This window comes from Ovis aries, chromosome 23 (assembly GCF_016772045.2).
Source record: "Ovis aries strain OAR_USU_Benz2616 breed Rambouillet chromosome 23, ARS-UI_Ramb_v3.0, whole genome shotgun sequence".
Taxonomy (NCBI): domain Eukaryota; kingdom Metazoa; phylum Chordata; class Mammalia; order Artiodactyla; family Bovidae; genus Ovis; species Ovis aries.
Genome location: NC_056076.1, coordinates 7425739 through 7452688, shown reverse-complemented (window position 1 = coordinate 7452688; position 26950 = coordinate 7425739). Strand labels below are relative to the sequence as shown.

The window sequence follows — 26950 nt, the reverse complement described above, 5'->3', positions numbered from 1 at the left end:
ACTTGCTTTGTGAGGCATTGTCGGAGGCAGAGAGTCCCAAGCTGTCAGAAGTCATGTTTTGAAGCAGATGGTGGGGAAAATGACTTTATGCAAATGAGTATAATACAAAGGGAAAAGGGCTAAGTGATATAAAAGTTAAAAAAAAATTCGACTAAAATCAATGCGGAAACTCAAAGAGTAAAGACGTTCTTGCCAGTCGGGGAATCTGCCACAGCTTCATGGGAGAGATGACCTTTGATCTTGGCCTTTGAAAGCAGGCAGAAGTGGAAACAAAAGGTGGGTGGAGGCACGCTGGTGGAGGAAAGTTGAAGAATTAAACCAAGAGGCAGGAAGAGAAAGGGCACGGAGGAGCAAGCCAGAGAACATGAAGAGGATAAAAGGGGAGTTGACAAGGCTGCTGAAAGGGGAACAGATAGCCGGGGGAGGTCTTTCCTTCCCGAGGTCCACAGGATAACTTGCTGGAGGAAAAATGCACCAAAGAATGGGCACTTGAGACTGGAGATACTGGCACCCAAGGACTGCCTTCCAGTGGGAGGAAGTGGGTGAGGGGGGCTTCCTAGGTGTGGGAACAAAAAAACAAAAAGAACAAGAAAATAAAACTCTTCTCTCACTGAAGCCATTATCATTTTGGGCTTTCTACTTTGCATAAAGCAATCATGGCTTTTCCTAACAGATAGAAGAGGTAAGCTTTTATAAGAGGTACCATATCCATAAACTGATTCTCTGCAACTCAAGCTTTACAAATCTCATCAGAAAATGATTAAAAATAGTTTTCCACTTTATAATCTGTTTCTTTCCAGGGTAAGCCAAGGGAAGAATGTTCACAGAGGATCTGAGGAATTCATGTTTCCAGAATGTGCCCAGAATGCAGGCAATCTGCTACCAGATCACCGAGCACCGCTGCCTACATGAACGAATGGAACGAGACGCAGACGCTCCTCCAAAGGCACAGTCACGGGCAAGCCACAGGGCAAGCCACAGGGCAAGCCACAGGAAAGTGACATTGTTGGAAATGGAGAAATGCATGGAAGAATTTTCCTTGCAGTCTACATTCACATACATATATTTCTCTTAGATTAAAGAGAAATTTATGGAACATCACCATATGGAGCACTTTAAAAGAGCAAATTTCTTTTCTCAGGCAGACTTCCCAAAGGCAGGAGTGAATGAAACACAAAAACGGACGTTGAGAACATCTGAAACGGGATCACGCTGAACTCTTTGCATCTCACTACCAAGTCTCGGGACCCAGGTCTTGGCTTGGTCTTCCATATATTCTAAGCCTCAAGGTCTACCTACTCAGCTCAGCAAACCCATCTCACTTGGAACCAGGTGACTTGTTACTTGAGTTTTAAAAGGAACATCTTGGGATGAATAACTTCTGACTTAAGAATAAACTGAAACTAAGTCTCCTAACCCCCCAAAACAATGGTCTTCTGTCATCCATTTCCCTAACTGCTTGGATCATGAGGTCAACAACAAGTGGCCAGAGGAAAAATCAGCTCCCAAACTGATGGGTTCTTTAGGCTAAGATTTTCTTTTGGCTGCTAAGATTATAATTTCATGTGTTTTTCATTTTCACAATTCAAATGGAGAAAAAGCAATATTTCACCAACTGACATTCAATCAAGACAACTTGATGGGCCAAAGAACAAGAAGCCTCAAGTCACCCAGGTGTATAAAGTGCCTCTATGCGATGCTTTACAAGACTTAGTTCTTCCTGATGACTTGCTCAGTGTCTGCCATTAGTGACCACAGGACTGTGGACATGAGCCTCCACCAGAAATGGATGATCTTTGGGGAATGTAGTTCTGAGTAAAACTCACTTTCCAGCATATCTGGAAAGGGACGGAAGTATTGCAAGGACACAAAAATGTTAATGTTTTAATGAAAGATAGTAGAGATCATAAGAATAATCAATCACTGATAATGTCCAAGAGACAATCACGTACGTACAGGGAGGACCAGGCACTCAGTCTTCTCCCTCACTTTACAAGGCGGGTGTCCGTATCCCCAAGGACAGCAGAAGCAGCAGGCTGTTCCCGGTCCCACAGCCATGTGGGGCGAGGCCAGGCTGGCCCCGGGTCCCTACACTTGAGAGCCCTAGGCCCTGAACCACTGCACCATGCTCTCTCGTTTGCCGAAAGAACCGTGGATACACCTCACGTGACAAGAGCAACTGTTATTCTTATCCATCAATCTGCCAGGTACAAGAAACATAAGGGGTCAGGCAGATCTCAAGAGACAGGAGCAGACAGGTGCGGCCACCAAGACTGACAATGGAAAATTACTACGGATAATGAGTGCATTCAGCACTCCAAAGGGAAACTGGTGACCTGCAGTTAAACCCGCAAATTCCATCTTTCATTCCCCTATTTACAGAATACCAAAGAAAAGAACATCCAGTTATTCACTTCTGAAAGCAATTTTTGGAAGAGTGTGGAAGGGCTTCAACTAGGTCAGCTAAATATTCTATGTGTTTCCTCTGTTTTCAAAACCGGGGGCCACCTTCTCCCCCAGAGGGCTCGAGGTCTAGAACACAGACACCTCAGGATCAGTGTTGGCCTGCTGTGGCTAACATGGCACAGTCTTTGAGCTCATTCTTAGCAGTTACACATACTAACCCCTCCAACAAAATGGCCAGGAAATGGGAACTCTGGGGACAGGGAGGCGTGAGCTAGTACCCTACCCCCCAACCCTGTTGTGCACTGGACCGCTGCCTAAATGAGGGATGTGTGATGGGAGGGACATCTGGCTCGCAGGCAAGAGACCCAAACTCAAGCCCTGACTTCCTCACTAAGTGACTGAGTGATGTTAAGGCATCTGTAAAGCTGAGGTATTAATCAGTGGTTCTCAAGCTGTGATTAGGATCAAGATCATCTGGCCAGTTTGCTAACCGTTCCAGACACAGGCCTAAGACTATGGTTCAGGTGGCCCAGGCATCTGCATTTCAAGGCATCCTGGGGGATTCTGATGCTGCTGGGTCCTCAAGGTAGAGCCACGGTGGCTGCTGAAACAGCAGGCCAGCGACCTCAGGGACCGTCTGCTCAACAGCTTCCCCACTGGTTAGCTGGACACAAGCTGAAGAGACAAGGACAGGCGGGCAAGCCACCAAGGCCCTGGAACACCACATGCCCCCGAGGTTCACACCTTGGATGCGTTCTCCTAAAGCCAGGACCTCCCTCCCACTTTCCAGGGTGGCGGCCCTTCTGTAACGTCCCTGCGGGGTCACAAATCCCCCCATGGCACTGTACTACCCTGAACTGCTAAGAGAATACAATCAATTACAGTTCTCTTAGCTTCCAAGGACATGAGGCAAAGCAAACCCTGAGATGTGACTCAATCAACCAATGAACCAGAAAGGAAGTGATGACTTCCCTAAAGAAACCCAACTTTGGTAGAAAAAATGGAAGTTATCTATAAGATCCAAACACAAAGACAGGGATATCAATGAGGGGGGAAAAGGAGCAGGGGGAACAGAGTACAGTGGTTGGAACCCCCAGGCTAGTCAACAGTTATCCTGGACTCCAACCTCGCCTGCACTCTTTGTCAGCCACAGATGAGCCACCAAGCCGACTCCATTCACTCACCTCCAACCTAGCAACAAAGGCAGTATTTTACAGGAAGACAGATTAAATAATAAACATTCTGAGAATAGTGCCTGACACACTGAAAGAAGTTCTTTAAATGAAGTTACAAAGAAATCCATTTTATCATTCATCAGTGAAGACTTAAAAGGTAATACCCCCCAAATGACATAAATATAAGAAACCAAGCAAAAGGAAGAAATAATTCCTAAGGTTTCTGCTCTTAGAATTTTTCAGAATACTGCCATGTCCATTGCTTCAAATTAATTTGGGCTGCCTGGAAACTTCTGAACTTCCGAGATCTACTTCTCAGATCTCTAATCAATAATTTTCAGACACTAAAAATTAATCTGCTTCTATCTCAGTATTTAATATATATTTTGTCCCCATGCTTCCAGCTTAAACATTACATGGGTTATTTTATTAATGATAGCAATTTGCTAACAGCACTTAGTAAAAAAAAAAAAAAGTGCTTTTTTTCTTATTAATCACAATTTATTTAGAAAACAGTTTCCTAAATAATGAGTGTGTATGTACATGTGATGGAGAAGGAAATGGCAACCCACTTCAGTATTCTTGCCTGGAGAATTCCCATGAACAGGAGCCTGGCAGGCTATATAATCCATGGGGTCACAAGAGTCAGACACGACTTAGTGACTAAATCATCATCATCAAATCACGTACAGTGAGGTATATGTGTGTATACAAACAGAGATGTGTATATACACACATACATCTATGTATTTCTGCTTTTATTTTTCTTTTTTCAGACAAAATTTTCTCTTCTTAATTTCAAAAATGTCAGGGAAACTGCTGAAAGTGATTACATCTGAAGTTCTCTTTTTTTCCCCTGCATGTAGCTTGCAGGATCTTAGTTCCCCAATCAGGGACTGAACCCAGGCCGCAGCAGTTGGATGTGCCAAGTCCTAACGGGTGGACCACCAGGGAACTCCTGACCTTAAGTTCTGAGTTTAGAACTACATGCTGGCTACGAGTTATGTCCAGAGACCTCAACAGAGTTGGTCCTATTAAATTTTTCACATTCTTTTTCTTCATGATGTTCTAAGCTGAGACAGAATTTGAATCCAGGTGTAAGTGACCATACATTCCACTTCTTCCTTTTTTTTTTTTTTTTACTACACAGCATTTCAGAAGTTGAAAGGTGAAAATAATAAGATATAACACATTTATAAATCATATGGAAAGGAGTTAATATTACTAAAAATTGCAAAAATAAGCTACTCACCAAACTAAACACATTTACTACAAATATCCATTCACTGATGTGTATGTTTTGAAAAATAGGGATTTGTATTGACAAGAGCCAAATTTTACATACAATGTTTTTTTTAAAAAAAATCAGAACACAATATCTTCTTTCCATTCCTAAAATTTATACTCATGAGACTGATAAAAGCCTGCAAGCAGAAATTGTTAGTCAATTTTCAGTTACTAAAAATATTTTATTAAATAATTGATAAATAAGATTTTTACAAAACACATTGCATAGAAAAAGGTAAAACTGCTTGTGTTTCCAGGACTCTCTACATCTTTTGTTGCGGAGGCTTAGCATGTCTTCGGGAATGGGTCTACATACAACTTGCTTCAAGGTTGGCTCACCTGTGCAGCGGCCGCCAACTTCGGAGCAGAGCACCTCAGGGCATTCATGAAGAGTTAAGCTGCTGCACAAGATTTTCAAGACATTTCAAATAATAGGCACTTAGAGGGGTTTCTTCTGAGTCTGAGAAAGCTGAGACAGAAAGATCAGAGCACAGAAGAGTAAGTTTATTTAACGTCAGCACTGCACTGAGCAGCAGACACACACACTAACCTATGTGAACAGAACTGTGTATAGATTCCAGTTCTATTTCAATTCTCGATGTGCTAGTACTATAAGGACATTTTTAAATTTAATATTTAAAACACATTTTAAATATTAAGACACTGTAAAATTTGTCTTTAGTTAATGGTTTAGCCAAAGAATAGAAACAAAAAATAATATAGCTCCATAATGGACACTTAAAGACCTATAAGCCCAAATGAATGTCTTGCTTTTTTATGTACCATCCCTAATACATAACTCAGTTATTCACTACCGACAGAAACCCATGGTCACAGCTAGGAAAAGAACCCCAAATCCCACAACCGAACCACTTACCAAAAAAAAAAAAAATCACACTTTATAAAAACACAAATTAAGAACCAATAGACACAGAGTAGAACAGGAAAGACACAGTTCAGCGTCTTAACAGAAAAAAGGTTTAGAGAATAAAGCTTGTTGAAAACTGGTGTCACTTAAAGTGAAAAATGCCCTTTGAGAGGAAAACCCTGCCTCATACCATGATCACATCACAGGGCTGAGTGGGTGCAGGGATAATGGGATCTATTCTTAGACGACTGTAATTCAGCTCCCTGACGTTGGGTCAAAGTTTTCTGTTCAAGGTCAATTTTAATTGGGCCCAATTCTTATCACCCGAGAACACACTGTAGCAGTGGTAGCCATTGGCAGAAACAGATTTGGTACCAGAAAAAAAATGACGGAGAGAAAGACCACTGACATGTCTTAAGAAACTACTACATCTCAAATATTCTCACCTATTACAGCATTTTATTACTGAAAAAAATATTTACAGTGAAAAGCATAGATCAAATACTGGTCCACTTTACAATGCCTTCACAAAGAAGTCTGCTTCCTCACAATACTTTCACAAAAAAGCTCCTCAGATGTCAGTGTAAAAATCAGTGTAGGAAACTGCCATTCTGCTGTGAACTGTCCAAATATTTCATTAATCAGGGAAGTCTGTATAGATTTCAACTATAATCTCTTTAATAATAAAACTTACTTTTCTTTGCTAAGGAATATGCTTCTTCCACTCTTCTTTTTATTGATGGATTTTTCAAAGTTGTTTTTGCCTAGAGACAATACAGAGCCATCCATCAATCACGTTTAGTCCCATGTGCCTAAGAATCAGGACGGCAGAGCACTAGCTCTGCGCTTGCGGACTACAGTACTCAACAAGACACTGCAGAAGAGCAGGAAGCAGCCGGAGAAGCCGGTCTGTCCCGCTGCGCCCCCCACTCCCCTCCCCGTGTAACCAGGTTCTTCCTCTGCTGTCCCGTGCTCACTCCCCCCGCCCCCATGTAACCAGGTTCTTCCTCCGCTGTCCCGTGCTCTTCCTTTCCTCCCCTTCCCCCCCCCCGCCCCCATCTCAATTTGCTACTTTCAACTATGCAATCTCAGTTTCAGTGTTTCATTATTCCCTCAAACCTCAGATTTCAGATCATCAATATGGAATATGAGCAGTTGGTCAGCTGCTCACGTATTTACTGAGGGACTCCAAAACGCCAGAGCGTGTGCTGGGCCCTGGGGGTCAGGGGTGCCGGGGACAAGAGTGGCCTCTGTCCCCCTGTGCGCTGACCCAGCCAGCAGGGAGGGCAGCCCACTGACCAGGGCCGGCTGGCTGCCTGAGCACCACTCAGGGACCCCCCTGCTGGTCACCACCTAGCCGCCAGGGACACGCAGCTATCTCTCTGAGGAGTGAGATGTCTGCCATCAGGAGAGCTGAGGCCAGAGAACCTGCCTGCCATTCTCACAGGGCTGGCCCTGTGAGAAGTGAGCTGACTTCAAAGCTCAGCGATGACATGTCTGGGAGAAAAGCGAATCCCACAATTGGATAAAAATTCACTGTCTGGCTGGATGTCAAGATGAATTTCTCCCGGACACATCCTTTAGGAAAAACGATTCATAGTAACACCGCAGGAATATGGCAAATCTAGTTCTATTAACAAGGGAGAATTCACCCAAGAGAGACACTTGGGACTGAGGCGCCTCCTATGGAAATGATAACATGAGAGATTCCAACCAATGGTTTACTAATGGTTTGAATGCACAAAGGCAACACTGTCTTTGACTTTTTTTTTTCCTTGCTGACACTCCTCTGACATCCCCAGAAGCTTGGCGTTTGCCCCCCAGGGACAATGATTTTAACAACTGACCTTCTGGTAATTGTGAATGAGAGCCCACAGTGCGGCTGCTCCAATCCTCTGGGCGTTTTGATTCTCACTTTCCAGACAAGCAGCGAGCACACTAATCACTTTCTCTAATAATAAACAGACACAAAAAAAGAAAGGGTCAGGTCCAGACAGTAGTATTCAAATCTCAGACTAGTCAAAGATACCCACTTTTCACCCATCCAATACATACAAAGTTGGCAAAAACAATCTTTTACATCATGTGATATGTGGGAGGACAACCCTAAAACAATTTTCAGAACAGGCGCAGAACCACAGAAGCCGTGGATGCTTATCTTTTTCGTCCCTAATTCAACGAAGCCACACTCCTTTAAAGACAACGACAGGGCAGAAATAAGCAAAGAACTTACTCTTACAATAAATTATAAAGACATTATAGGAATATATCAATAGCAAGGGCTGCTATAAAGAAAAAAAATCAAGAAATACCATAGTAGCTAAGCCTTTTAAGAAAGGACTAAACATTTCAAAGGTATTTTTGTGTGTAGGTATGTGAAATTATTTAAAGATATAACAACATATAAGATACACCCTCTTTGAGCAAAGCTAGCCAGAATATGGAATCAAGACTTACAGATTATCTGCAGCAGCCTCCTCCTTTTAAAGTAGAGACATCTAGCCCCAAGGAGACTGTCCAAGTGTCTCAGAGCAATACATGAACCCATTTTATTACTTAACTCTATCAAATTATTTTCCCTCTTAAGAGAGTGATTTTTAAGACATAATACATTCTTAGGGTTGAAACACTTGTTATTGGGAACTCTCTCCCTGTGCCTGACTGAGGGCAGAGTCTGTGTAGAATCTGCTCACCGGCGAATATCCACAGTGCAAGTCTACTGTAGGGGCACAATAAACTCTAGCTGGATGAAAGATACCATAATGAAAGCAAACAAGAATGCTGTTTAAGTGATCCTATCTAGAATTTTTAAAGAAATTTTAAGAAATTTAAAATCTTCTATAGGAAATAAATAAAAAGCTGCTCCATAAAGTGAACTCTGTGCAGTAAAGGGACAGACAGAGAGGAAGGGAGGTGTGGGCGCTGCAACCTTCCCGCCACCCACCCACTCCTGCTTGACCACCTTCTCTGCGCTCTCTGCTTCTCCTGCACCATAACCTACAGGAGCCAGCCTACATAAATAGCTATCTGGTGAAATTCATCATGCGAGGTCATTTCAGACGATGAAATTCATCATGGGAGGTGATGCGTGGCAGACTTTAGGGAACAGCATCAAATGGGAGGGTGACTTCTGTGTTCTCCATCTGAGTACCAGCCAGGGACATTTTCACACTTCGCAGCAAGCCCTCAGAACATATAACCCATGGTCTATGTAAGCTGATACAACTCCTCTGTCCAGTTACTATCTCTTATATTTTTAAAAGAAAGTACATATACAGGACAATTCATGTAGTACCCCCTCTGATAATACAAGTAGATCAATTTTTAAAAAAAATTTTACTGTGAAATATAACATGTACACAGACAAAAAGCATATAAAACATTTTTAAGTTTAACCAAGAAGTATGATGTGAACTCTCAAAGAAACATATAGATAATCTCTTATTTTTACTTATCTGCTTGGAATTATCTGAGTCTCCTGCATCTGTGGATTAGTGTCTGATGAAAACAGTTCTTGAAATGTTTAGTGATCGCTGCCTCAAACACTTTCTCTCACTTCCCCTTTTCTGTGAGGACTTCAATGCACAAGCAATCAGACTGCTCCAGTATGTCCACTCTGTCACTTAGCCTTTTTTTTTTTTTCCCCCTTAACCCTTTATTCTTCTCTGTGCTACATTCCAGAAATTGTTTCCTGATCTATCTTTGAATGCTTAAATTTTCTCCTCCACTATACCCAACTTGCTGCCAGACATGTATACTGAATTTTAAATTTTGGCTATTGAAGTTCTGTAACAGTCTCCTGTCCATCAGAACTTCCCACAGAGATGGAAATATTTATATGCCTGTAGTCTAATAACATAGCCAATAGCCACCTGCAGCTAAGTGTGATAAACAAATTGAGTATCTTAATTAATTTGCACTTAAACACCTGTAAGGGGCTGACATTATCGTACTCAACAGTGAAGTTCTGTTTGGTTCTTTTTTCACATCTTTCAATTTTTCAGTTTCTCATTCCCTGCAAATACTTTCAAGCTTGTTGTTTACTTATCTAAACGCAGCATCACTAAAGTTGTTTTCAAATCTGTGTTTCACAATTCAGGCAGGTAAGCTGGTATTTTGCCCCTGTGTTGCTGTTGCTCTTTCATGCTGCCATTTCCCTGACATGCCTGGTCATCTTTAACTGTGAATTGGCTGATGCTTTTGAAAAACTGTTTGTGGAGGTTCCCTGAGGCCTAGGATGAACCTGTCCTCCGCCCGTTAGAGGGCAGTTCAACTGAGGAGCAGCTCCCACCAAGGTCAGGGGCCACTTGTCTGTGTGTCTCTGGGCTGAAGAGCTGTAAGGGGCGGTCTGTGTGGCGCCTGTTTTTCTTTATCATCGCCTGGATGAGGCTCAGGGCACCAATTTAATTCTGATTCACCTTCTTCCTTTGTGGCTCAGCTGGTAAAAAATCCGCCTGCAATGAAGGAGATGTGGGTTCAATCTCTGGGTTAGCAAGATTCCCCTGGAAAAGGGAAAGGCTATCCACTTTCATATTCTGGCCTGAAGAATTCCATGGACTGTATAGTCCATGAGGTCAAAAAAAGTCAGACTCAACTGAATGACTTTCACTTTTACCTTTTTCTAAGAGGTTAGTTCTTTGAGATTCCAGCTTAGTATCTGCAGGATGGCCCATAGGACTTGAGAGAGCCTGTCCTTTAGGACCCTTCCCATTTGGCACTCATGGACCAAAGCCCAAGCACACTGGCTGGCCAACGTCCCTGGAGCAGAAGAGACTTCTCCAGACTTCTTACCATCCTGGGCACAGACTGCCGATCAAAATTGGCCTGGAAGTTTCCCACTATCTTCAGTTATTTGATTTTTTTAAGGTGAATTTTAATATATTTTACCTGGCACATTTTTGTTTTGCTCAGAGACCTGGTCCGACATGACCAGAAACAAGACGCCCTCTGGATCTGTTCACACAGCAGTCGAGCCCCACTGCCCACTCCACTCCAGACCACCTAAACCTAAACTGGATGTTGGCTGCTGCTGATCAGAGTCACGTGGCCTTGCCGGGAAGATCTTCCAGCCTCATGACCCAGCCAAGCTCCTTCCTTCCTCTGGATCCCCAGGTGGAAATGGAGGCCGCGCCTGGGACACATCCACGGAGAAACTGCACAGTCACTGCCTCCCAGCCACCTTGGAGGCCCCTCATCTCACATCTGTGGGGCTAGGGAGCTTCCTTCTTCAAGCTCATGGAGGAGAGAGAACACTGCTGACGCAAGGAAATGCTTAAAAATAAATCCTGAGTGATCCAGAAATGGAAGATGCAGGCTTCTCTCCTTCAGCTCTTCCTGACCCTCTCAATAATAAAAATACAAAGAAATGTCTTTGGTCCCCAAAGAAGAAACTTATCCTGAGAAAGGTGATGCTAATAGGCGACCATGGAACAGGGACAGGCACCTCCCAGAGGCTCTCGTGTCCCATGAGGTAGGGTCCTATTGTCACCCTCATTTCAGCAATGTGAGGACAGAGGGGGACACAGTGAAGGAGGGCAGAAACCTGGAAACAAAGCCACCAACACTCTCGTTGATCCCTCTCCGGGAAAGGAGATGACAGTTAATTCAGGTAAGTTAAAGGCTGGCTGAGCTTCTAAAATCTTTCGCTGAATTTCTAACAATTCAATAATTATCATCAGAAAAATAGAATCATGACTATACACAATAATATAATCAGTTTTCCATTTGGGAAATTCCATGTTTTGTAGAAAAACACTTCTAAGAAAAGATTAAGTGGAAGGCATGAAAAGAAAAGAGAATTAATACATCTAGAGCACCTACCACATTCTATAGACAGGGCTGGACAGTTTATGTGTTAAAACTGATTTCTACCAAAGTCAGGAAAAGAGGGGTTCTTTTCCAGATGAAGAAACTGGACCCAGAGAACCAGCACCCGAGGCCCTGGAATCCAGCACTGGATACATGGGGTCTAGAGTCCACCTGTCCTTTTTTTTTCTCATGATAACACATCCCCTTATAAAACCTGAAATTCACATACTCCTCACAGGAACAGCACATGGCTGCAGAAACAGAGCGCTCCATTTCCCCTCTTTCAGAATTTCTGATTCCTCACCAACCCTCGCCTCCATCTGTCCCAAGGGCAGAGTGAGGTCGCTGTGGGGCTCCTGTCACCGTGCGCTCGCGGGTCCTCAGCTCCGTGGCCTGCTCACTCTCTCCATTTCACGTGCCCCCCGGGAGCCCACTCGTGACAGGCACGATCATAGATGCCCCGGTACACACAGCAAAAGAAGCAGAAACCTCCTGACCCGTGAGACCTTCTGCTCTAGTGCGGACAGAGGAGGGATGCACGGATGTGCACTGAACACACAGCCTATCAGCTGGTGCTGACTCTCCAGAGGAAAGTAAAACGGGGAAAGGAGGCAGAGAGAGGGTGGGGGAGGCAGGAGACGGGCACGGGGAGCACCAACCACGCAGACAGGCCGTCTGGAAAGGCTCCAAGGGCGGGGCCGTGCTTGCCCAAAGGCACAAGAATCAGAGGACCAGGAGGAGGGACGGGGGGAAGGAGGAGCCCAAACTCTCCCAGGAGCTGCCTCCTGAGCCCAATGTGGCCCTCGTGCGGTGATCCGTGAACGCCAGGCGGGAGTCACGCCCGATCTGTTCCCACAGCCTCCGCCTCCAGCAGAGCCTTGAACATGGCTGGTGCTGAATGACCACCAGGCAGACTGTTTATAAAAGTACTCTGTTTTAACCTGAACATAACGCTGTGTGGATAAGCACGTGTATCAATGGATTCATCTGGTGCTCAAGGAGAAGACTCACCGTTGGCCAGGATCTTGGGCTTGTTGGCAGGACTGAAGCAGATGTTATGGAAAATAAGAAGGGGGATGGAGAGGCTGCTCTTGTGCTTGAATCTGCTCATCTCCGTGAGCAAGTCTAGACAGCCATCCAGCCGCAGAATCACTTGCTGCCCGTCTTCTTCGAAGGACATGTTCAGTAGCAGCTTCAGCCAGAGCACGCTCAGGTTACTCAGATGTTTGTTTCCCCCTTTCGGCAACGTCAGAGACAGAAAGTTCTGCAGGAAGTTACTCTGTGGATAAATGGAGAGAACGTTACTTTACTTTCTCCCTGAGTCTTTTAGAATTACTTTCCGAGTCCCAGAGAGATCAATTAACCAGCATTCTACTCCTGTTTTCCTTTAAATTAAAGAAACTTTAATTTCTCCTTCTTCCCAATACTCCATCGACACTGTTTCCAAGTAGAAGTGAAAAAGTAAAGGAGAACAAAATAGTGCTCAAATTTTAACTCCTACTAATCAGTCCCTGACAATGGATAAAGCAACTAGTCAACTCAGTTATTTAGGATTGATCATTCGGTTTGGGGACTGTTTCAGGCATCCTGGGTTTTTCTCTTCCTGTCTGCCTTCTGGCAATTTTGCTACTCACTGAGAGCTATCCTACAGGGAGGAGAAAGAAACAAAATCCCAGTCAGTCTTGGACACCAGTTAATAGCTGTGGTATTACTAAGGATATTTGAATCTTTATAGCTGCAAGTGTTTTGTTTTTTTTTTTAATCCGTGGGTATATCTTATACCCACTTTACCCAACCGCTTATCATCACTGAAGATTTCTCATGGCTACGTGTCATTCTTGTAAACTTAGAGCAAAGAAAGCTCCAGTACTTAACTGTAAGAGTCATTTCAACCTCCAAATAAAACCCCTTCCAAAAACCACACCAAACCCTGGACTATGTGAAAGACAGTGGCTTACTGCCTAGAATAATCTACATGCAACAGGAAAGAAAGCATAAAGGTATCATCAAGAAGCAGCCTGGGCCAGCATGGGAACCAGTCAAACGAGCATTTTGATCAGGGTACAGAAATAGGAACTTAACTTTCACAACTCTCCAGGATACCCATGTCTCTTCCTGTTTAACAATCTATTCGGGCTTATTTCTTGGGTTCCTCTAAACCTACATCAAGATTTTGGCTTGAATCTATAAAATAAATTAAGCACTTTTATGTAAAAGGACTCTGAGTACGAGAACAAAACGAGCTATAGGAGCCTTAGCCACCCCACCCAAGCATCAAGGAAATGGTCAAACTACACCCTGTTCTGTCCTGCAGCCATCACTCACGTCTGCTCTCCTCTCACCCAAACGAGGGCTGGTTAGATTCACCCCTTGCCTTTCCCATTCAGCCAGGTTCTGCCGTGACCTTGGAGACCTGGAGCTGACAACGGTGATAAAATACAGAGAAGAGTGTTAAATCGTAAATAGGCTCTGGGCATTCCCTCTTTCTGCTGGGCCTAAAGACTTGCGAAGAATGTGCCAGCCAACGCAGGAGACACTAGAGATGCAGGTTCAACCCCTAGGTCAGGAAGATCCTCTGGAGTTGGAAATGGCAACCCACGCTAGTATTCTTGCCTAGAGAATCCCATGGACAGAGGAGCCTGGAGCTACAGTCCACGGAGTAGCAAAGAGCTAGACACGACTGAGAGTCTGAGCATGCACACACACACAAAGACCTTTTCAGACTTCCCACACTGGTTAGGATGCAAAGAAATATGCCCTGGTAGACAGATATTTTAGAATCTTAACTGTATAACAGCATTCTTGACATTTTCTGGTAACTAAACAAGAGTTAGCGGAGGTGTAACTCCAAGTGTCTAGGGCTCGTCATGACAGAGCAGCAGAGGGAAAACAACCTGACTGGCCTCTACCTGGAGTGGGGCCTGATCGCACTGATATCAGAATATACTGAAGTTCAGCAGCCAGATCAGAGATCGGGAGTTGAAATACTTTAGAAAGCATTTTGTTTAACCTAAACATTTTTTGAGTGAAGAAACTGAAGCTTTTTAAAGGGAATAAGCACCAGTCAGTCACACGTCAGATCCGAGAGTAGCGCTTATGTTCCACTTGGAAATTCCTACTTCGCTTCCTACCAACATGTTCTCTGTAAGGAAGTGGCAGAAAGCACTGTCCCCTCACCCCCAGGCTATGCTTTCACACATGTGGAAGGATGGCAACCACAAAAATTCAGTCCAGGATAGTCATACACACATACATACAGACCAGCTATCCAGCCACATGCTAGTAAATAAACAGCTGAGGCTGAAGCAGTAGGTCCTCAATTTGCATGGAGTGATGTTCCCACCATGGCTGATTTCAAGATACCATGATGATGTCAGCTGGACTGCAAAATTCTTGAAAATGATCAACAAGACTCATGAACCAATGCTGAGTTAGCACAACATATCACTGAGAAAAGATCTTTCTTTAGTAAGACTTTTCATTTAGAGACTGTACTCAAAGTGTATTTTTTCGGGGGCGAGGGATTGCAGTGATGATACAATAGAGGAAAAGGGGGCTCAATTCTTATGAGAGCTGTCAACTTTTTCAGTTTATCTTGGCCTTCATGTAAATGAAACAGAAACACTCAAATGCCTGTGGACTATTAAGTAACAATAACCTGTTCATAATCAGATTTTAAGGAATCTTCCAAACTAGGGATTCTGTTTATATATCACTAAATACAGTCTAACTGAACATGTGTAGTAGATTTTGTTTAAACCAGCAAGCCTCCTTTAAAGTGCCCTAAGTTAAAACCAGTGATAAGAATTCAAGTTTTGGCACAAGGGTCCCAGAGAACTGAAAAATCACCTGTGACATAAAGAAGTTAGGTCTAACTTGGGGAAAAAGGGCTACAATTTGACAATGTCAATTGACTTGAAATTGTTACTTCTCAATTTGGTCTGTTTAAAGACCAATATATTACTTTTGGGCTTCCCTTGTGGCTCAGACAGTAACGAATCCGCCTAAAATGCGGGAGACCCAGGTCCGATCCCTGGGTTGGGAAGATCCCTTGGAGGAGGGCATGGCAACCCACTCCAGTATTCCTGCCTAGAGAATCCTCATTGACAGAGGAGCCTGGTGGGCTACAATCCAAGGGATCACAAAGAGTCAGACACGACAGAGCCACTAAGCATAGCACATACTACTCTTATGATCTCAGACAGATATAAGACAGCTGTCTTTCTGAAACTATCATTTTTGAGAGAGAGAAAATACAATCCAAAAGCTAAGAAGATAAATTAAAAGGAAACGATACAGTCATATTCTAGTTTCCATCACTTTTCATGTGTCAATAGGCTGTAAACAAAGTGAACCCTTCTAATCTCTTTACAATCCTTTAAAATGCTTAAAATCATAATAAGTTTCCCTAAAAACCGAATTCTAGACTTTTCACACATGTCCTGGGTTGGAAAGGTATTTTACGAAGTCTCTTTTTTATGAAAGGAAGGCGAGTGTAATACTCACTTTCTGAATTACCCCTTTACAGTCGTGAGATAAGGCCAGGTTTGAAAGAATCATGAACACTGTCTGCTGAACAGCCGTGTTCTCTGGAGGCACTTGGGAAGCCATCTTCAGGATACACAGCATCAGGGAGCTGCCGGGGGCCCCTCGGTGTGCAGCTTGAACAGGATGCTGTCCGTAACTTGACCAACAGAGGGAACTGCAACCTTCAAAAACAGCAGCCGTCACAAGGTGGCTCAGCTTCACGCTTTGGTTCAACCACCTGAGTGGTGAGCTCATCCGTCTGTGGAAGGACTCGGTCATTAACCCGTCAGCTGCAAGCACCCTGAAGGCCGGTACTGGTGACCTAATGGACTGAGGGGCTGGCAATCTCAATAAAGCACGGAAAGCACTATGACTCCTGTCTCCATTTTACAGAAGGGAAAAATCGAGGAACACGATAAACTTGGGCCGCGGGGGAGCACAAATGCCACCAGGACGGGCGGCTGCAGAGTGGAGGCCGAGGTCAGACTCTGAGGAGTAAGCCACCCTCAGCACAGCAGTGATGAGATGGGCTGCGTACGGTCCCCAGTTCTGGTCCCTTCTGTCTTTTGATATTTGGAAAAGCCAACTGCTGAGCTGCTGAATTTGCTAGAAAAAGCAGGCGAACCCCAGACTTGCTGGCTTAAACCTCAACTCTGTACCCCTGAGTTTACGTGGGAAATGCATACTGCCTGCAGGCCCACACTTTCTTTTGCTCAGAGAGTGTGTTTCAGTTTCTCCTCCCTTCCCAAGTCGTCGCCCGCCTGCCTTTCTCACTCTCAGCTGTCGGCCACTAACAACAGGGCCTATGGGAGGCGCGCAACAAAACGCCTGACAGAGGCAGGCGAGAAAGAGGCACCCCAGTGACATCAACTGTCACCAAGCCACCCGACCCCAGGACCACCTGTCATCACACCAGCCTCCTGTTCTAGAATCTATAAAAGCTTAACCTTTACCTGGTTTTTAAGGTCTTCTATCACACTTTTCCCTCTCCCAATTCGCCTATTAAATCCAGTGTTCTCCTGTGGTATCATCAGGACAGTTTCTCCCTCTATGCCCTGAGCTGTCTGATGACTCTTCTGTCTCATCAAACCATTCACTCTTATAAATCCCTACAGGAAAGCATACCTCTAACCAACACACCTTCAAAATAAGTGGAAGAAACACTTCAAAAAGTATATTCATTTTTGCACTTTAACAACACTAGTACTTTAGTACATTACTGAAAGGCAGCATCAGGCTCAGTTTACCATTTGGGAAATTTGCGGTGTAGACACAAAGCAGCTGCAGCGCAACCTGCATCAGTGAGTCATCCATCAAGAGCCAAGGCCAGAGAGCGTGCAGGACGGGGACCAGGTGAGCGTCCAGAGCCGCCTCCTGTGGCGGGAAAAGAGGCAAGGCGGCATTAGTCTGAATAATGAAAATATAAACGAAAATCACAGCCAAAACATCTTCACCAACACAGGAGACAAAACAGAATTCATTTTGTTCTGACTGGAGAACAGAATCCTGTGGACAGGTTCAGCACCCTGAAACCAGGACCACCCTGACCATGAGACCCAGTCTCAGGAACTCCCTCCAACACTGGGTGACCAGGATATGCAACTTCGGTAAGAAATGAAGAAAAACAGCTTCTGAACACATACATTAAGCAAGACAGTGGTATCTTACAGCACTGAATGAGCCCTTGCAAATGCTGTGATACAGTTAAGAAATGGGATTCTCTGCTCAAGGAAACATGCTGATCAACTCTGAGTCCTCCCCACCTGCTCTTCTCCTGTGTACATATACATACCTAATGTGTGTGGCCAGATAGATCAGAAGATCACTGCTTTTATTTATTTATTTATTTTTACTTTATTTTACTTTACAACACTGTATTGGTTTTGCCATACATTGACATGAATCCACCACAGGTGTACATGCGTTCCCAAACATGATCCCCCCTCCTACCTCCCTCCCCATAACATCCCTCTGGGTCATCCCCGTGCACCAGCCCCAAGCATGCTGTATCCTGCATCGGACATAGACTGGTGATTCGATTCTTACATGATAGTATACATGTTTCAATGCCATTCTCCCAAATCATCCCACCCTCTCCCTCTCCCTCTGAGTCCAAAAGTCCGCTATACACATCTGTGTCTTTTTTGCTGTCTTACATACAGGGTCATCATTGCCAAGATCACTGCTTTTAAATGAGCTGAATATGGCAAAATCCAGTCAAAATATTATGCTATCTCAATAATTCTTAAGGAACTCAGTTTTCATTATGAAGATCACTGGGACAGTATTATGGATAAAATATAACTATTGGCAGCAAATGCAGCAATTTCTTCATGAACAGACTGACTAGGCAGTTTGTAGACCCACACATGTACACACGTGGGCGTTTGTTCAGTGCCCTCACAACTTCACAAAGAGAGAGGCGAGTTGTTCCCAATGCTGTTCCCCTTGCTCCCCACTTTCCACGAGCCTGGAGGGCAGCCCCACGACCACAGAGGACAACCACGTTTGCTGTTTCGTGGAGAAGACAGAGCCAGGCAGGGATGAGCTCCTCCTCGACTCCACATGGCTCATCTGGGTCTCCTCCCATCCCTCCTTCCCACCTGGCAGGGAGGACCCGGAGTCCCTCTTTTGGCAGCACTGATCCATCCATCCTGGACAGAGCCCACTGCCTCCTCAGGGCTCTGAGTCCATCTAGGAGGTCGTTTCTTCCTCTCTTTAATAACTAGTCCTCGATTTGCTTACTTCTGTCTATACTTAAGCACTACCTGTTAGAAGAAGTCAACATATAGGCTAGCTTCCTTTACAACTACATATTCTCAATTATAAATGATGCTTTTCATAAGCGAGCTTCTTGCTGTCATTTCCCAACCGTTATTTCATCTTCAATTTCTTTTCTGAACTGATGATGCTGGTAAAATTGTTCCTACCTTTGTAGCTGTGAAACCCTCAGGCACTGTGGCATCTATTAAAGGCACTTTTTTCTTCATTTCCATGCAGCCCTTCTATCCTTTATTACCTCCAAACTCTCCAGCATTCCCTACACAGTCTCATTTTTAAATAGTTGAATTTTCCGAGAATATGACCTAGGCTTTCACTACGTACTCTACTGGGAAATTTCAACAACAGTCACGGCTACAAACACCTCTATCCAGCGCTAACTCCTAAGACCCCCCAGTCTGTGCTGCTCCTCAGAGCCCCAGGCCCACGTGATCCACTGACTGCCAGCCGTTCTCCACCCCGATGTCCCACAGACGGGCAGACCCCACGTGAGCATCACTCACGGCGACATTCTGCTCTGCGACTCACGCCTACGTTACACCTGAGCCTGGAAGTTGCTCCACATCTCTTCATCCCTCGGATCCTCAAATCCGCCCCTCCCTCCCCATTCTCCTCGTCACCTCCTGCCTGACCAGCACCGTCCCCCACCTCTAACCCTCAGTCCATCGACCTCACCAGCCCTGGGCTCGTCCCAGTGTGAAAGCTCCTCATCGTCACACACTTACGGACATCAGGGTGGCGTGGGCGTGGAGGACTTGCTGAGTCACCACAAGAGTGACCAACACTTAGTACTGGGAGTGTGTGACACCCCTCAGGTAAGTTGGAACAGGAAAAGAAACTAAGGCTGTCTGTCCCACAGAACTATGTTTATCCTCAAGAGTCATCTGAATATTCTTCTTTGGATTTATTCGTTATTAAGCAACTTGGAAATGCACACATGCTTTGACCTGTTGAGAGATTACACTTTCATAGCTGGCTAACGTGTTACAAATGTGAGCACTACATTTACACCCAGTGCCCACGCTAGCATCTCGTGAATCTACAGGCAGATGCTACCTGGGAAGTGTGCCAGAGTACTGCCTGAGTGAGGTGTCATGGATGAACACTAACTGCATCCAGTTGCAAGGACACCAGCAAATTGAGTGACATTACTAATGAAACATATCAATACTTAATTCCCATGAAATTGTTTTGAAATGTAAATTGTTAGGCATGTGTCTTGAGTAAATTATTTTATATAGTTTAAGGAATATGTGCTCCAAATGTTCATTTTCTAAGATATACTTTTTCCAATTTCATCATAAGTAAAATAATGAAAAAGGTAATACTATATAGCACATGGAACTCTGCTCAATGTGATATGGCAGCCTGGATGGGAGGGGAGTTTGGGGGAGAATTGGATACATGTATACGTATGGCTGAGTCCCTTCGCTGTTCATCTGAAATTATCACAACACTGTTAATCAGCTATGCCCAAATACAAAATCAAAAGTTTAAAAAGAGGTAGGAAAAAATTTTTTTAAAAGACAGCTTCCTTAAGTTATCTCTGACTTACTCATTTTCCACAGTGATTCTGTGTGGAGGTTAGTGCTTCAGAAGTGTCCCATCACTGACAAAGCAAATCAAGGTGTTCCAGACACTGTGTTCTGCGTAAGAGCCCCGATGGCTGTGTGGAATGACAGCACCAATGCTCACAGACAGAGCAAAACATCTCAAGGGTCCCGACAGAGGGGCTGCATCAGGGGCCCTGCGAGCGGCAGAGCTGGGACTGAAGAACCTGCCTGACATCAACACAGCGATACGTTCTCTCCTCTGAAGCAGGAGACATCCTCATCTTCTTTCCTGTGCATGCGGACACCTCCGCATGGAGAGGTGTCTGACAACTGCCTAGGCAGAAAAAAACCCTGCCTAAAAGACATGCACAGCCATTCACACCATCTTAGTTAAAATTAAATTTAAAAAAAAAAATGGCTAACAGTAGGAAAAAAGAGACTCAAGTTTGCTTTAGCTGCCTCAAGTCAAAGTTTCAGGGATAAAGTTAAAATGCTGATATGAACAAGAAATGTCATCCGGGCTGATGAACAACGGTAAGATTAGGTGCCTTATTTTCTGAAATCAACGCTGAGCTTATGAACCAATCAACCGTGCATCTAAGGAAACTTCAAAGAGCTTTCCAGTTTCCCTAATTATCTCATATGAAATTTAAATTGTTTCATAACAGCACTGCTTTCAAAACTGAGAAGGAGCTCTACTTACTTTACATTCTTCATTCTGATAAAGACAGTTTCTTAGGAGCTGCATGGCAATGCTTAATTCTTTAATAAAACCATCCTCCTGTTTAAACAAAAAGCAGTTGAAAGATGTGAACGACGATGGCGTATTCCACTTTTGCATACAATAGTTCCTTCTCCCTTGGATCATGTGACACCACAGCTATGCCCTTTCTGTGGCCCGACCACCACGGTTTGGAGGGGACTAACAGGCTAACGATCTCTGAAAGATGACCACGTCTCGAGAAGCACACCCACCACAAAAAAGCTATTTCTGTTCAATCAGCCCCAGAGGGACTGAGATACATGATAACCTCCATATTTCATCTCAATAAAGTAAAGCACATACTGGCTGGTTTTCAATCATATCAGGTGTTGGCTGACTTTCTCAATGATGAGGAAAAGGGCCTTTGCATGAGAGGAAAAAGGAAAAGAGGCAAGAAAAGAAACTGACAAACATATAAGCACCTAGACCAATAAAATGATTAAATAAGGCTTTTTCTTGGTTTCTTACTAGATGCAGTAGAAACAAGTCATTACACAGACCGCTGTAATAATGGTCTTAGATATGCAGGTATGTTTATAAATACACACACATCTTTATTTCCTCAATAAGCTTCTGTGGCAGATCTTTTTAACCATATTTATTATTATTAACCACTGCTATTATATAAAAACTGTCATTTTCAACAGTTGAGTTATGAAAATAATCTAAAGAACTATTGACAGATGATGGATTAAAAAAATGTGGTGTATGTATACAATGGAGTATTAGTCAGCCACAAAAAAATCTTGCAATCTGCAACAAAAGGGATGAATTTTGAAGGTATTATGCTAAGTTAAATAAGTCAGACAGAGAAAAACAAGTGCTACATGATTATACTCATATGTGGAATATTTTAAAAAAACAAACAAAAAAACAAAATAAATGAACAAACCAAACCAGACCCAAAAACAAAACACCACACAGACTCAGAGACCAGCAGAGCGGTGACCAGGAAGGAAGGGGTGAGGGAGGGCAAAGGCAGTAGAGGGAGTCAGCTGTTTGGTGATGGACGGAAACTCAAGTTGAGTGATGAGCAGGTATAGCATACACAGAAACAGATACCATGTAGTACAGGTGAAACTGACATAATGTTATAAACAAAAGTTATTGTGATATAAAATACAGTGTTCTTAAAAACCTATGTCACATCAAGTTGACAGTGAACATGCAGCCTGTCACGAGTCCAGCAGACTCAGTGCTAAAAAGAGACACTGAGAGTCACCAAAGGATATGAACTGATACTAGGAATACCAGTTCTGCAACTGCACAGACACGGGGCGAACAGTGGCTTTACCCGTTATTGGTTCTATGAGTACTGTCATGAGTGAACAGTGGATAATAAACATGAAGTGTTCAGAACAGTGCCTGCCATACAGAAAACACTTAGTAAGTTATTCTATTTCTAGTGAACCTATGAAACATATTCTTTCTGTGGAATAAAAATGTATCTTACATATCCCCAAAGGCTTAAAACAACAACATATCATATAAATCTCACTTAAAGATCTTCAAGTGAGAAATAAGGACACACACGCACAAATAAATCCCAACGCAAACCTCCTAATGTAGAAATCCCATTAATTTATGTGGCTGTACCTTTCCTCTAAAACACTGACTTCAACCAAACATGGGTGTCATTAATGAGCACAAGGACTCGAGAAATGGTCACCCCTGCCTCCCAGAGTCTGAAAACTCAGTGACCTTTTTCTTCAGCGCTGCCCTCCCCGGCTTCAGAGAGCCCAGGTTCAGCTGTGCATGAATGTGCTTCATCTGCTCCACGCAGCTGTCTACGAGATGAGCTGGAAGACAATGTCCAAAATAGCCACAAAGATACTTTATTTCCAAATAAGTTAAAACTATATACAACAACCAAAGTTCTCAAAAAATGATATTTTCTGTTTCTGACCAATTCTATTTTCACATTTTCAGTGAGACATTAATGAACCAGAGGATAAAAACACAAGAGAACTACAATGCTAAAACCCACTTATTTTTAACTTATTACTCCTCTTCACACATCTCATCTATGTTGGAGGCATGCGGAGTTTCAGTAGCAAAGTTACAACTGAAATTAGTGGACTTGATATTCTCTTTCATCTCAAACACCTGTGTTCCCTGACTCTGGATGAGAAATTACAACACTCCAGAGGGAAACTGATATGAAAATATAGGATCATCTAATGCAGTTGTTATTCCTATCGAAACTACGTGTTTTCTTTGTATGTGCAATATGTGCTTGTAGTTAACACGTGATTATTATGAAACTGAGTGATATGTTACGTTAAAAAACTTCTCTAAGATTTAATAGATTCTCTCGAGAAAGACTCATTACACAAACAGTAATCCACATGTCTAATCTTCTTACTTTAAAAGAAATGCGTGTCTGGACTTCCTTCCCATTTAGGCCACCACAGAGGGCGGAGGGGCGCTCCCTGTGCCGTGCAGCCGTCCTCCCTAACTGTCTGTCTGTATACGGTGGTGTATGTGTGTCAGTCCGGTCTCCCAGTTCTTCCCACCCTCTGCCCTCCCCTGGTATCCACATGTTTGTTCTCTACATCAGTGTCCCTATTTCTGCTTTGCAAATAAAACCATGGAATGCATCACAGAAAATTTTTTAAAAAAGCAAAGCGTGTTTACTATGTTTCTGTATGGGGGGGATAAAAACTATTCTTGTTGCTGACACTAAGATTTTAAGTTCTTTACACCTAAAATAAACAGGCAGTAAAATATACAAGTTAAAAACAGCTGAGGCGTCAGGTGGCTCACCCTTCAGCGCGTGTCTCTGTGCTCTTCTGCTGACGGCCAGAAGTGACATCAGTGCGTTCGCAGCGACCCTCTTCAGGACATCTTTGGAGGTTTTTCCTTCATAGCACTGCAAAGAATGCAAATCAAACTGCCTTCAAGAAAAACTTAAGCTGGAGCAAAACACTTGTGAATGAAAAGATGCGTCCTACTTAAGAGCTATAGTTAGTTTTCAACTACTTCATGAAATCCACTAGAATGTGATAAATCATTAAGATTTGAGAATGTTCTGTGTGGATGAGACTGAATAAGAAGTTTATAATATAGAGAAGACCGAAAATCATTCTCAAAGACTCACCTCTAAAGAAAAAAGCTATGTTGAATATTAACATACAGCAAGTTTAAGCACTTAATCAATTTCACAGGGGAATATATATACATATATGTAATTTATTTAAAAGGCCCCTTAGAAAACAGAAGAATTGGAGAACAATTATCAAATTCCTTTCTTCTATTATTTAAATGGTCGTAATAAGCATTGTTTTTTAATCCAAATGATTAAATAAAATTCTTATAAGATCAAAACTGAAAGTCAATTATTTAAAAACTAAACCAAATTTTAAAAAATCAAGAAACCACTAACCTGAAGAATTACTTCAGTAAGTCGTTCTAGAGAGTTCTGACTTTCCTGGGTTTTGTCAAGAAGTGAAGCCACTGTTGGATTGTGGCATAAGCTTGTTTTATCCTTATCCTGGAGATGCCTTTTTGCTTCTTCAGTCAAGAGAATAGAAAGGAACTGCAGGCTGGCGGTATACAGAGCGGGGCTTGTGGTAGACAAACGCGCACACCTGCAGAATGTGTCTGAAAGATAGTTTCATGTGTAAATGACTGGAAACATCTTCAAAATTAAAGAAGTCAGTCAAATTTATTTGAGTAACAAAGTTTATAGGTTTTTTAATCCTAATGAAGTTTATTAGCACAACAATAACTGCAGTGTTTAAAGATAAATTAAATAGTACCAAGACAACCTATTGATCAAGAAATTGATTTCATTTTCACTTTGTTCTTTTCATATAGGTTCCTGTTTATAAGAATGTGTGAGTGTGTGTAAACAATGGATTATCTTAATTTTATAAGCAAAAACACCCTGAGCCCAGCAAGACCATCTCCTTACCGATCACCGCTGCCCAGGACCGGGCCAGACCCATGGTCACAGATGGGAAAGAGGCAGGGCCAGCTCGCCTCAGCAGTGCAGCCAGAAGGTGGAACAGGTGAGTCCACGTCTGATAAAAAGCTGACATTAACTCTACATCTGTAAAAAACATCAATCAAAATGTTTCAAGTTATTAACACAAAGAAGAAAAAGAGCCTTTTGAAAACTAAACCTCACCCAGACACTTCATTACACTTAACGTAAAAATCACCTCTTGCTCCCTGGGGTGGATCTCATCCTATTCTCTATAGAGAACACGTGGTGTAACCTCGCGAGCTCATCCGGACATCACTGCCACTTGTCAAACTTGCACGTTAAGTAACTGCTGCTCCCGCAGCACTGGGTGACGCAGTGCTGGTGAGACTCTGCAGGCTGCCTTTGCTGGGCGTTGTAAACCCCTTCACCTACCAGACCCAAAACCTGCAAAGCCATAAGTGCAAAGGACTAAACTAGAATGAGCCAATGGGCAAAGAGAATTACCAAATGAATGACGACTTCATTATAAACTCTTTCCTATCATATTTTAATTTTGATTAAAATACGATAGTTGCTTTAGTTTTCCCCACTGCTGCTGCTGCTGCTAAGTCACTTCAGTCATGTCCGACTCTGTGTGACCCCATAGATGGCAGCCCACCAGGCTCCCCCATCTCTAGGATTCTCCAGGCAAGAACACTGGAGTGGGTTGCCATTTCTTTCTCCAATGCATGAAAGTGAAAAGTGAAAGTGAAGTCGCTCAGTCGTGTCCGACTCTTATCGACCCCATGGACTGCAGCCTACCAGGCTCCTCCATCCATGGGATTTTCCAGGCAAGAGTACTGGAGTGGGTTGCCATTGCCTTCTCCGAGTTTTCCCCACTACTAAGCTCTATATTCAACGTTTCATTAGAGCATATTTTTTAAGAATTTTTAAAGAATTTTTTGGAAATTTCTGATATTATATTCTGGACTTGCTTATACTTGTTACTTAGCCATAGCTTATAAGAATAATTAACACCTAACACTCACTGTACTTTCTAACATCACATAAAGAACTTTACCCTCATTTAAAATGACAGAACAGGGTAACGGTCCTTCACTATACTGCGTACTTGCCTCAAACGGTCTCCTGGAGCCACTTAAAATATCCAACCTGTAAGACACTTTATGGAAAGTCTTCCAAAAACACCAGCAAAGAACAACCCAAAATGTGACCTTGATCTGAATACTTGGTGCAAAGTTAAGATTTTTTCCTCAGTATTATTTACTTTCCTTCTAAACTAAAAAACAAAAAATTAAATAAAAATAAAGCTTACTGTGGAGGGAGGTGGGAGAGGGGTTCAGGATGGGGAACGCATGTACACCCATGGTTGAGTCATGTCAGTGTATAGCAAAAACCACTACAATATTGTAAAGTAATTAGCCTCCAATTAAAATAAATTAATTTAAAAATAAATATATACAGCTTACCTAATATATCTTTGGTGCATAGGGTGAGAACTTGGATGATGTTTGGGATAAGAGGTTTCAGAAGCTCATCCTGAATAACAAGGTCAGGATCCACCAATAAACATGACTGCAAAAGCCGGGATAAGGAGGACAGGTATTCTAGGAGAAAGGACACCTGCCCGAAAGAGGAGATACAGTAAAAACAAAGCACATCATACGAAAAGCCAATCTCGGTGATGAAGTGTCACTTCTTTATAATACAAGTTAATAAAAAGTCATAAAATATCCATCTTAATTTTGAAAGACCTAAAATGAACGCACAGCAGACAAAGCATTATTTTTCTCATAAGCATGTCACTAACAGTCATTAACGGTGTCAACTATAATTATACCAAACAAAACA

General features: G+C 43.0%; 1 protein-coding gene across 4 annotated transcripts in view; it reads right to left on the bottom strand.

The window, feature by feature from the left end:
• Positions 1 to 5029: 5029 nt before the first annotated feature.
• RTTN (rotatin) overlaps positions 5030 to 26950 on the bottom strand; it is a 107938-nt gene continuing 86017 nt past the window's right edge. For 3 of the 4 annotated variants that reach the window (XM_012103282.3, XM_042239585.1, XM_004020402.5), the window contains exons 38-49: positions 26569 to 26722; positions 25085 to 25222; positions 24554 to 24771; positions 23935 to 24040; positions 22870 to 22967; positions 21109 to 21186; positions 17319 to 17445; positions 16051 to 16253; positions 12556 to 12823; positions 7584 to 7687; positions 6431 to 6500; positions 5030 to 5337 (exon numbers count right to left, since the gene is read on the bottom strand). In XM_012103282.3, coding sequence (XP_011958672.2) covers positions 5252 to 5337; positions 6431 to 6500; positions 7584 to 7687; positions 12556 to 12823; positions 16051 to 16253; positions 17319 to 17445; positions 21109 to 21186; positions 22870 to 22967; positions 23935 to 24040; positions 24554 to 24771; positions 25085 to 25222; positions 26569 to 26722 — 1650 coding nt within the window. In that variant the 3' untranslated portion in view covers positions 5030 to 5251. Of the gene's footprint in view, positions 5338 to 6430; positions 6501 to 7583; positions 7688 to 12555; positions 12824 to 16050; positions 16331 to 17318; positions 17446 to 21108; positions 21187 to 22869; positions 22968 to 23934; positions 24041 to 24553; positions 24772 to 25084; positions 25223 to 26568; positions 26723 to 26950 lie in introns of those variants that run through there. The other variant, XM_042239586.2, reaches the window with a different exon arrangement.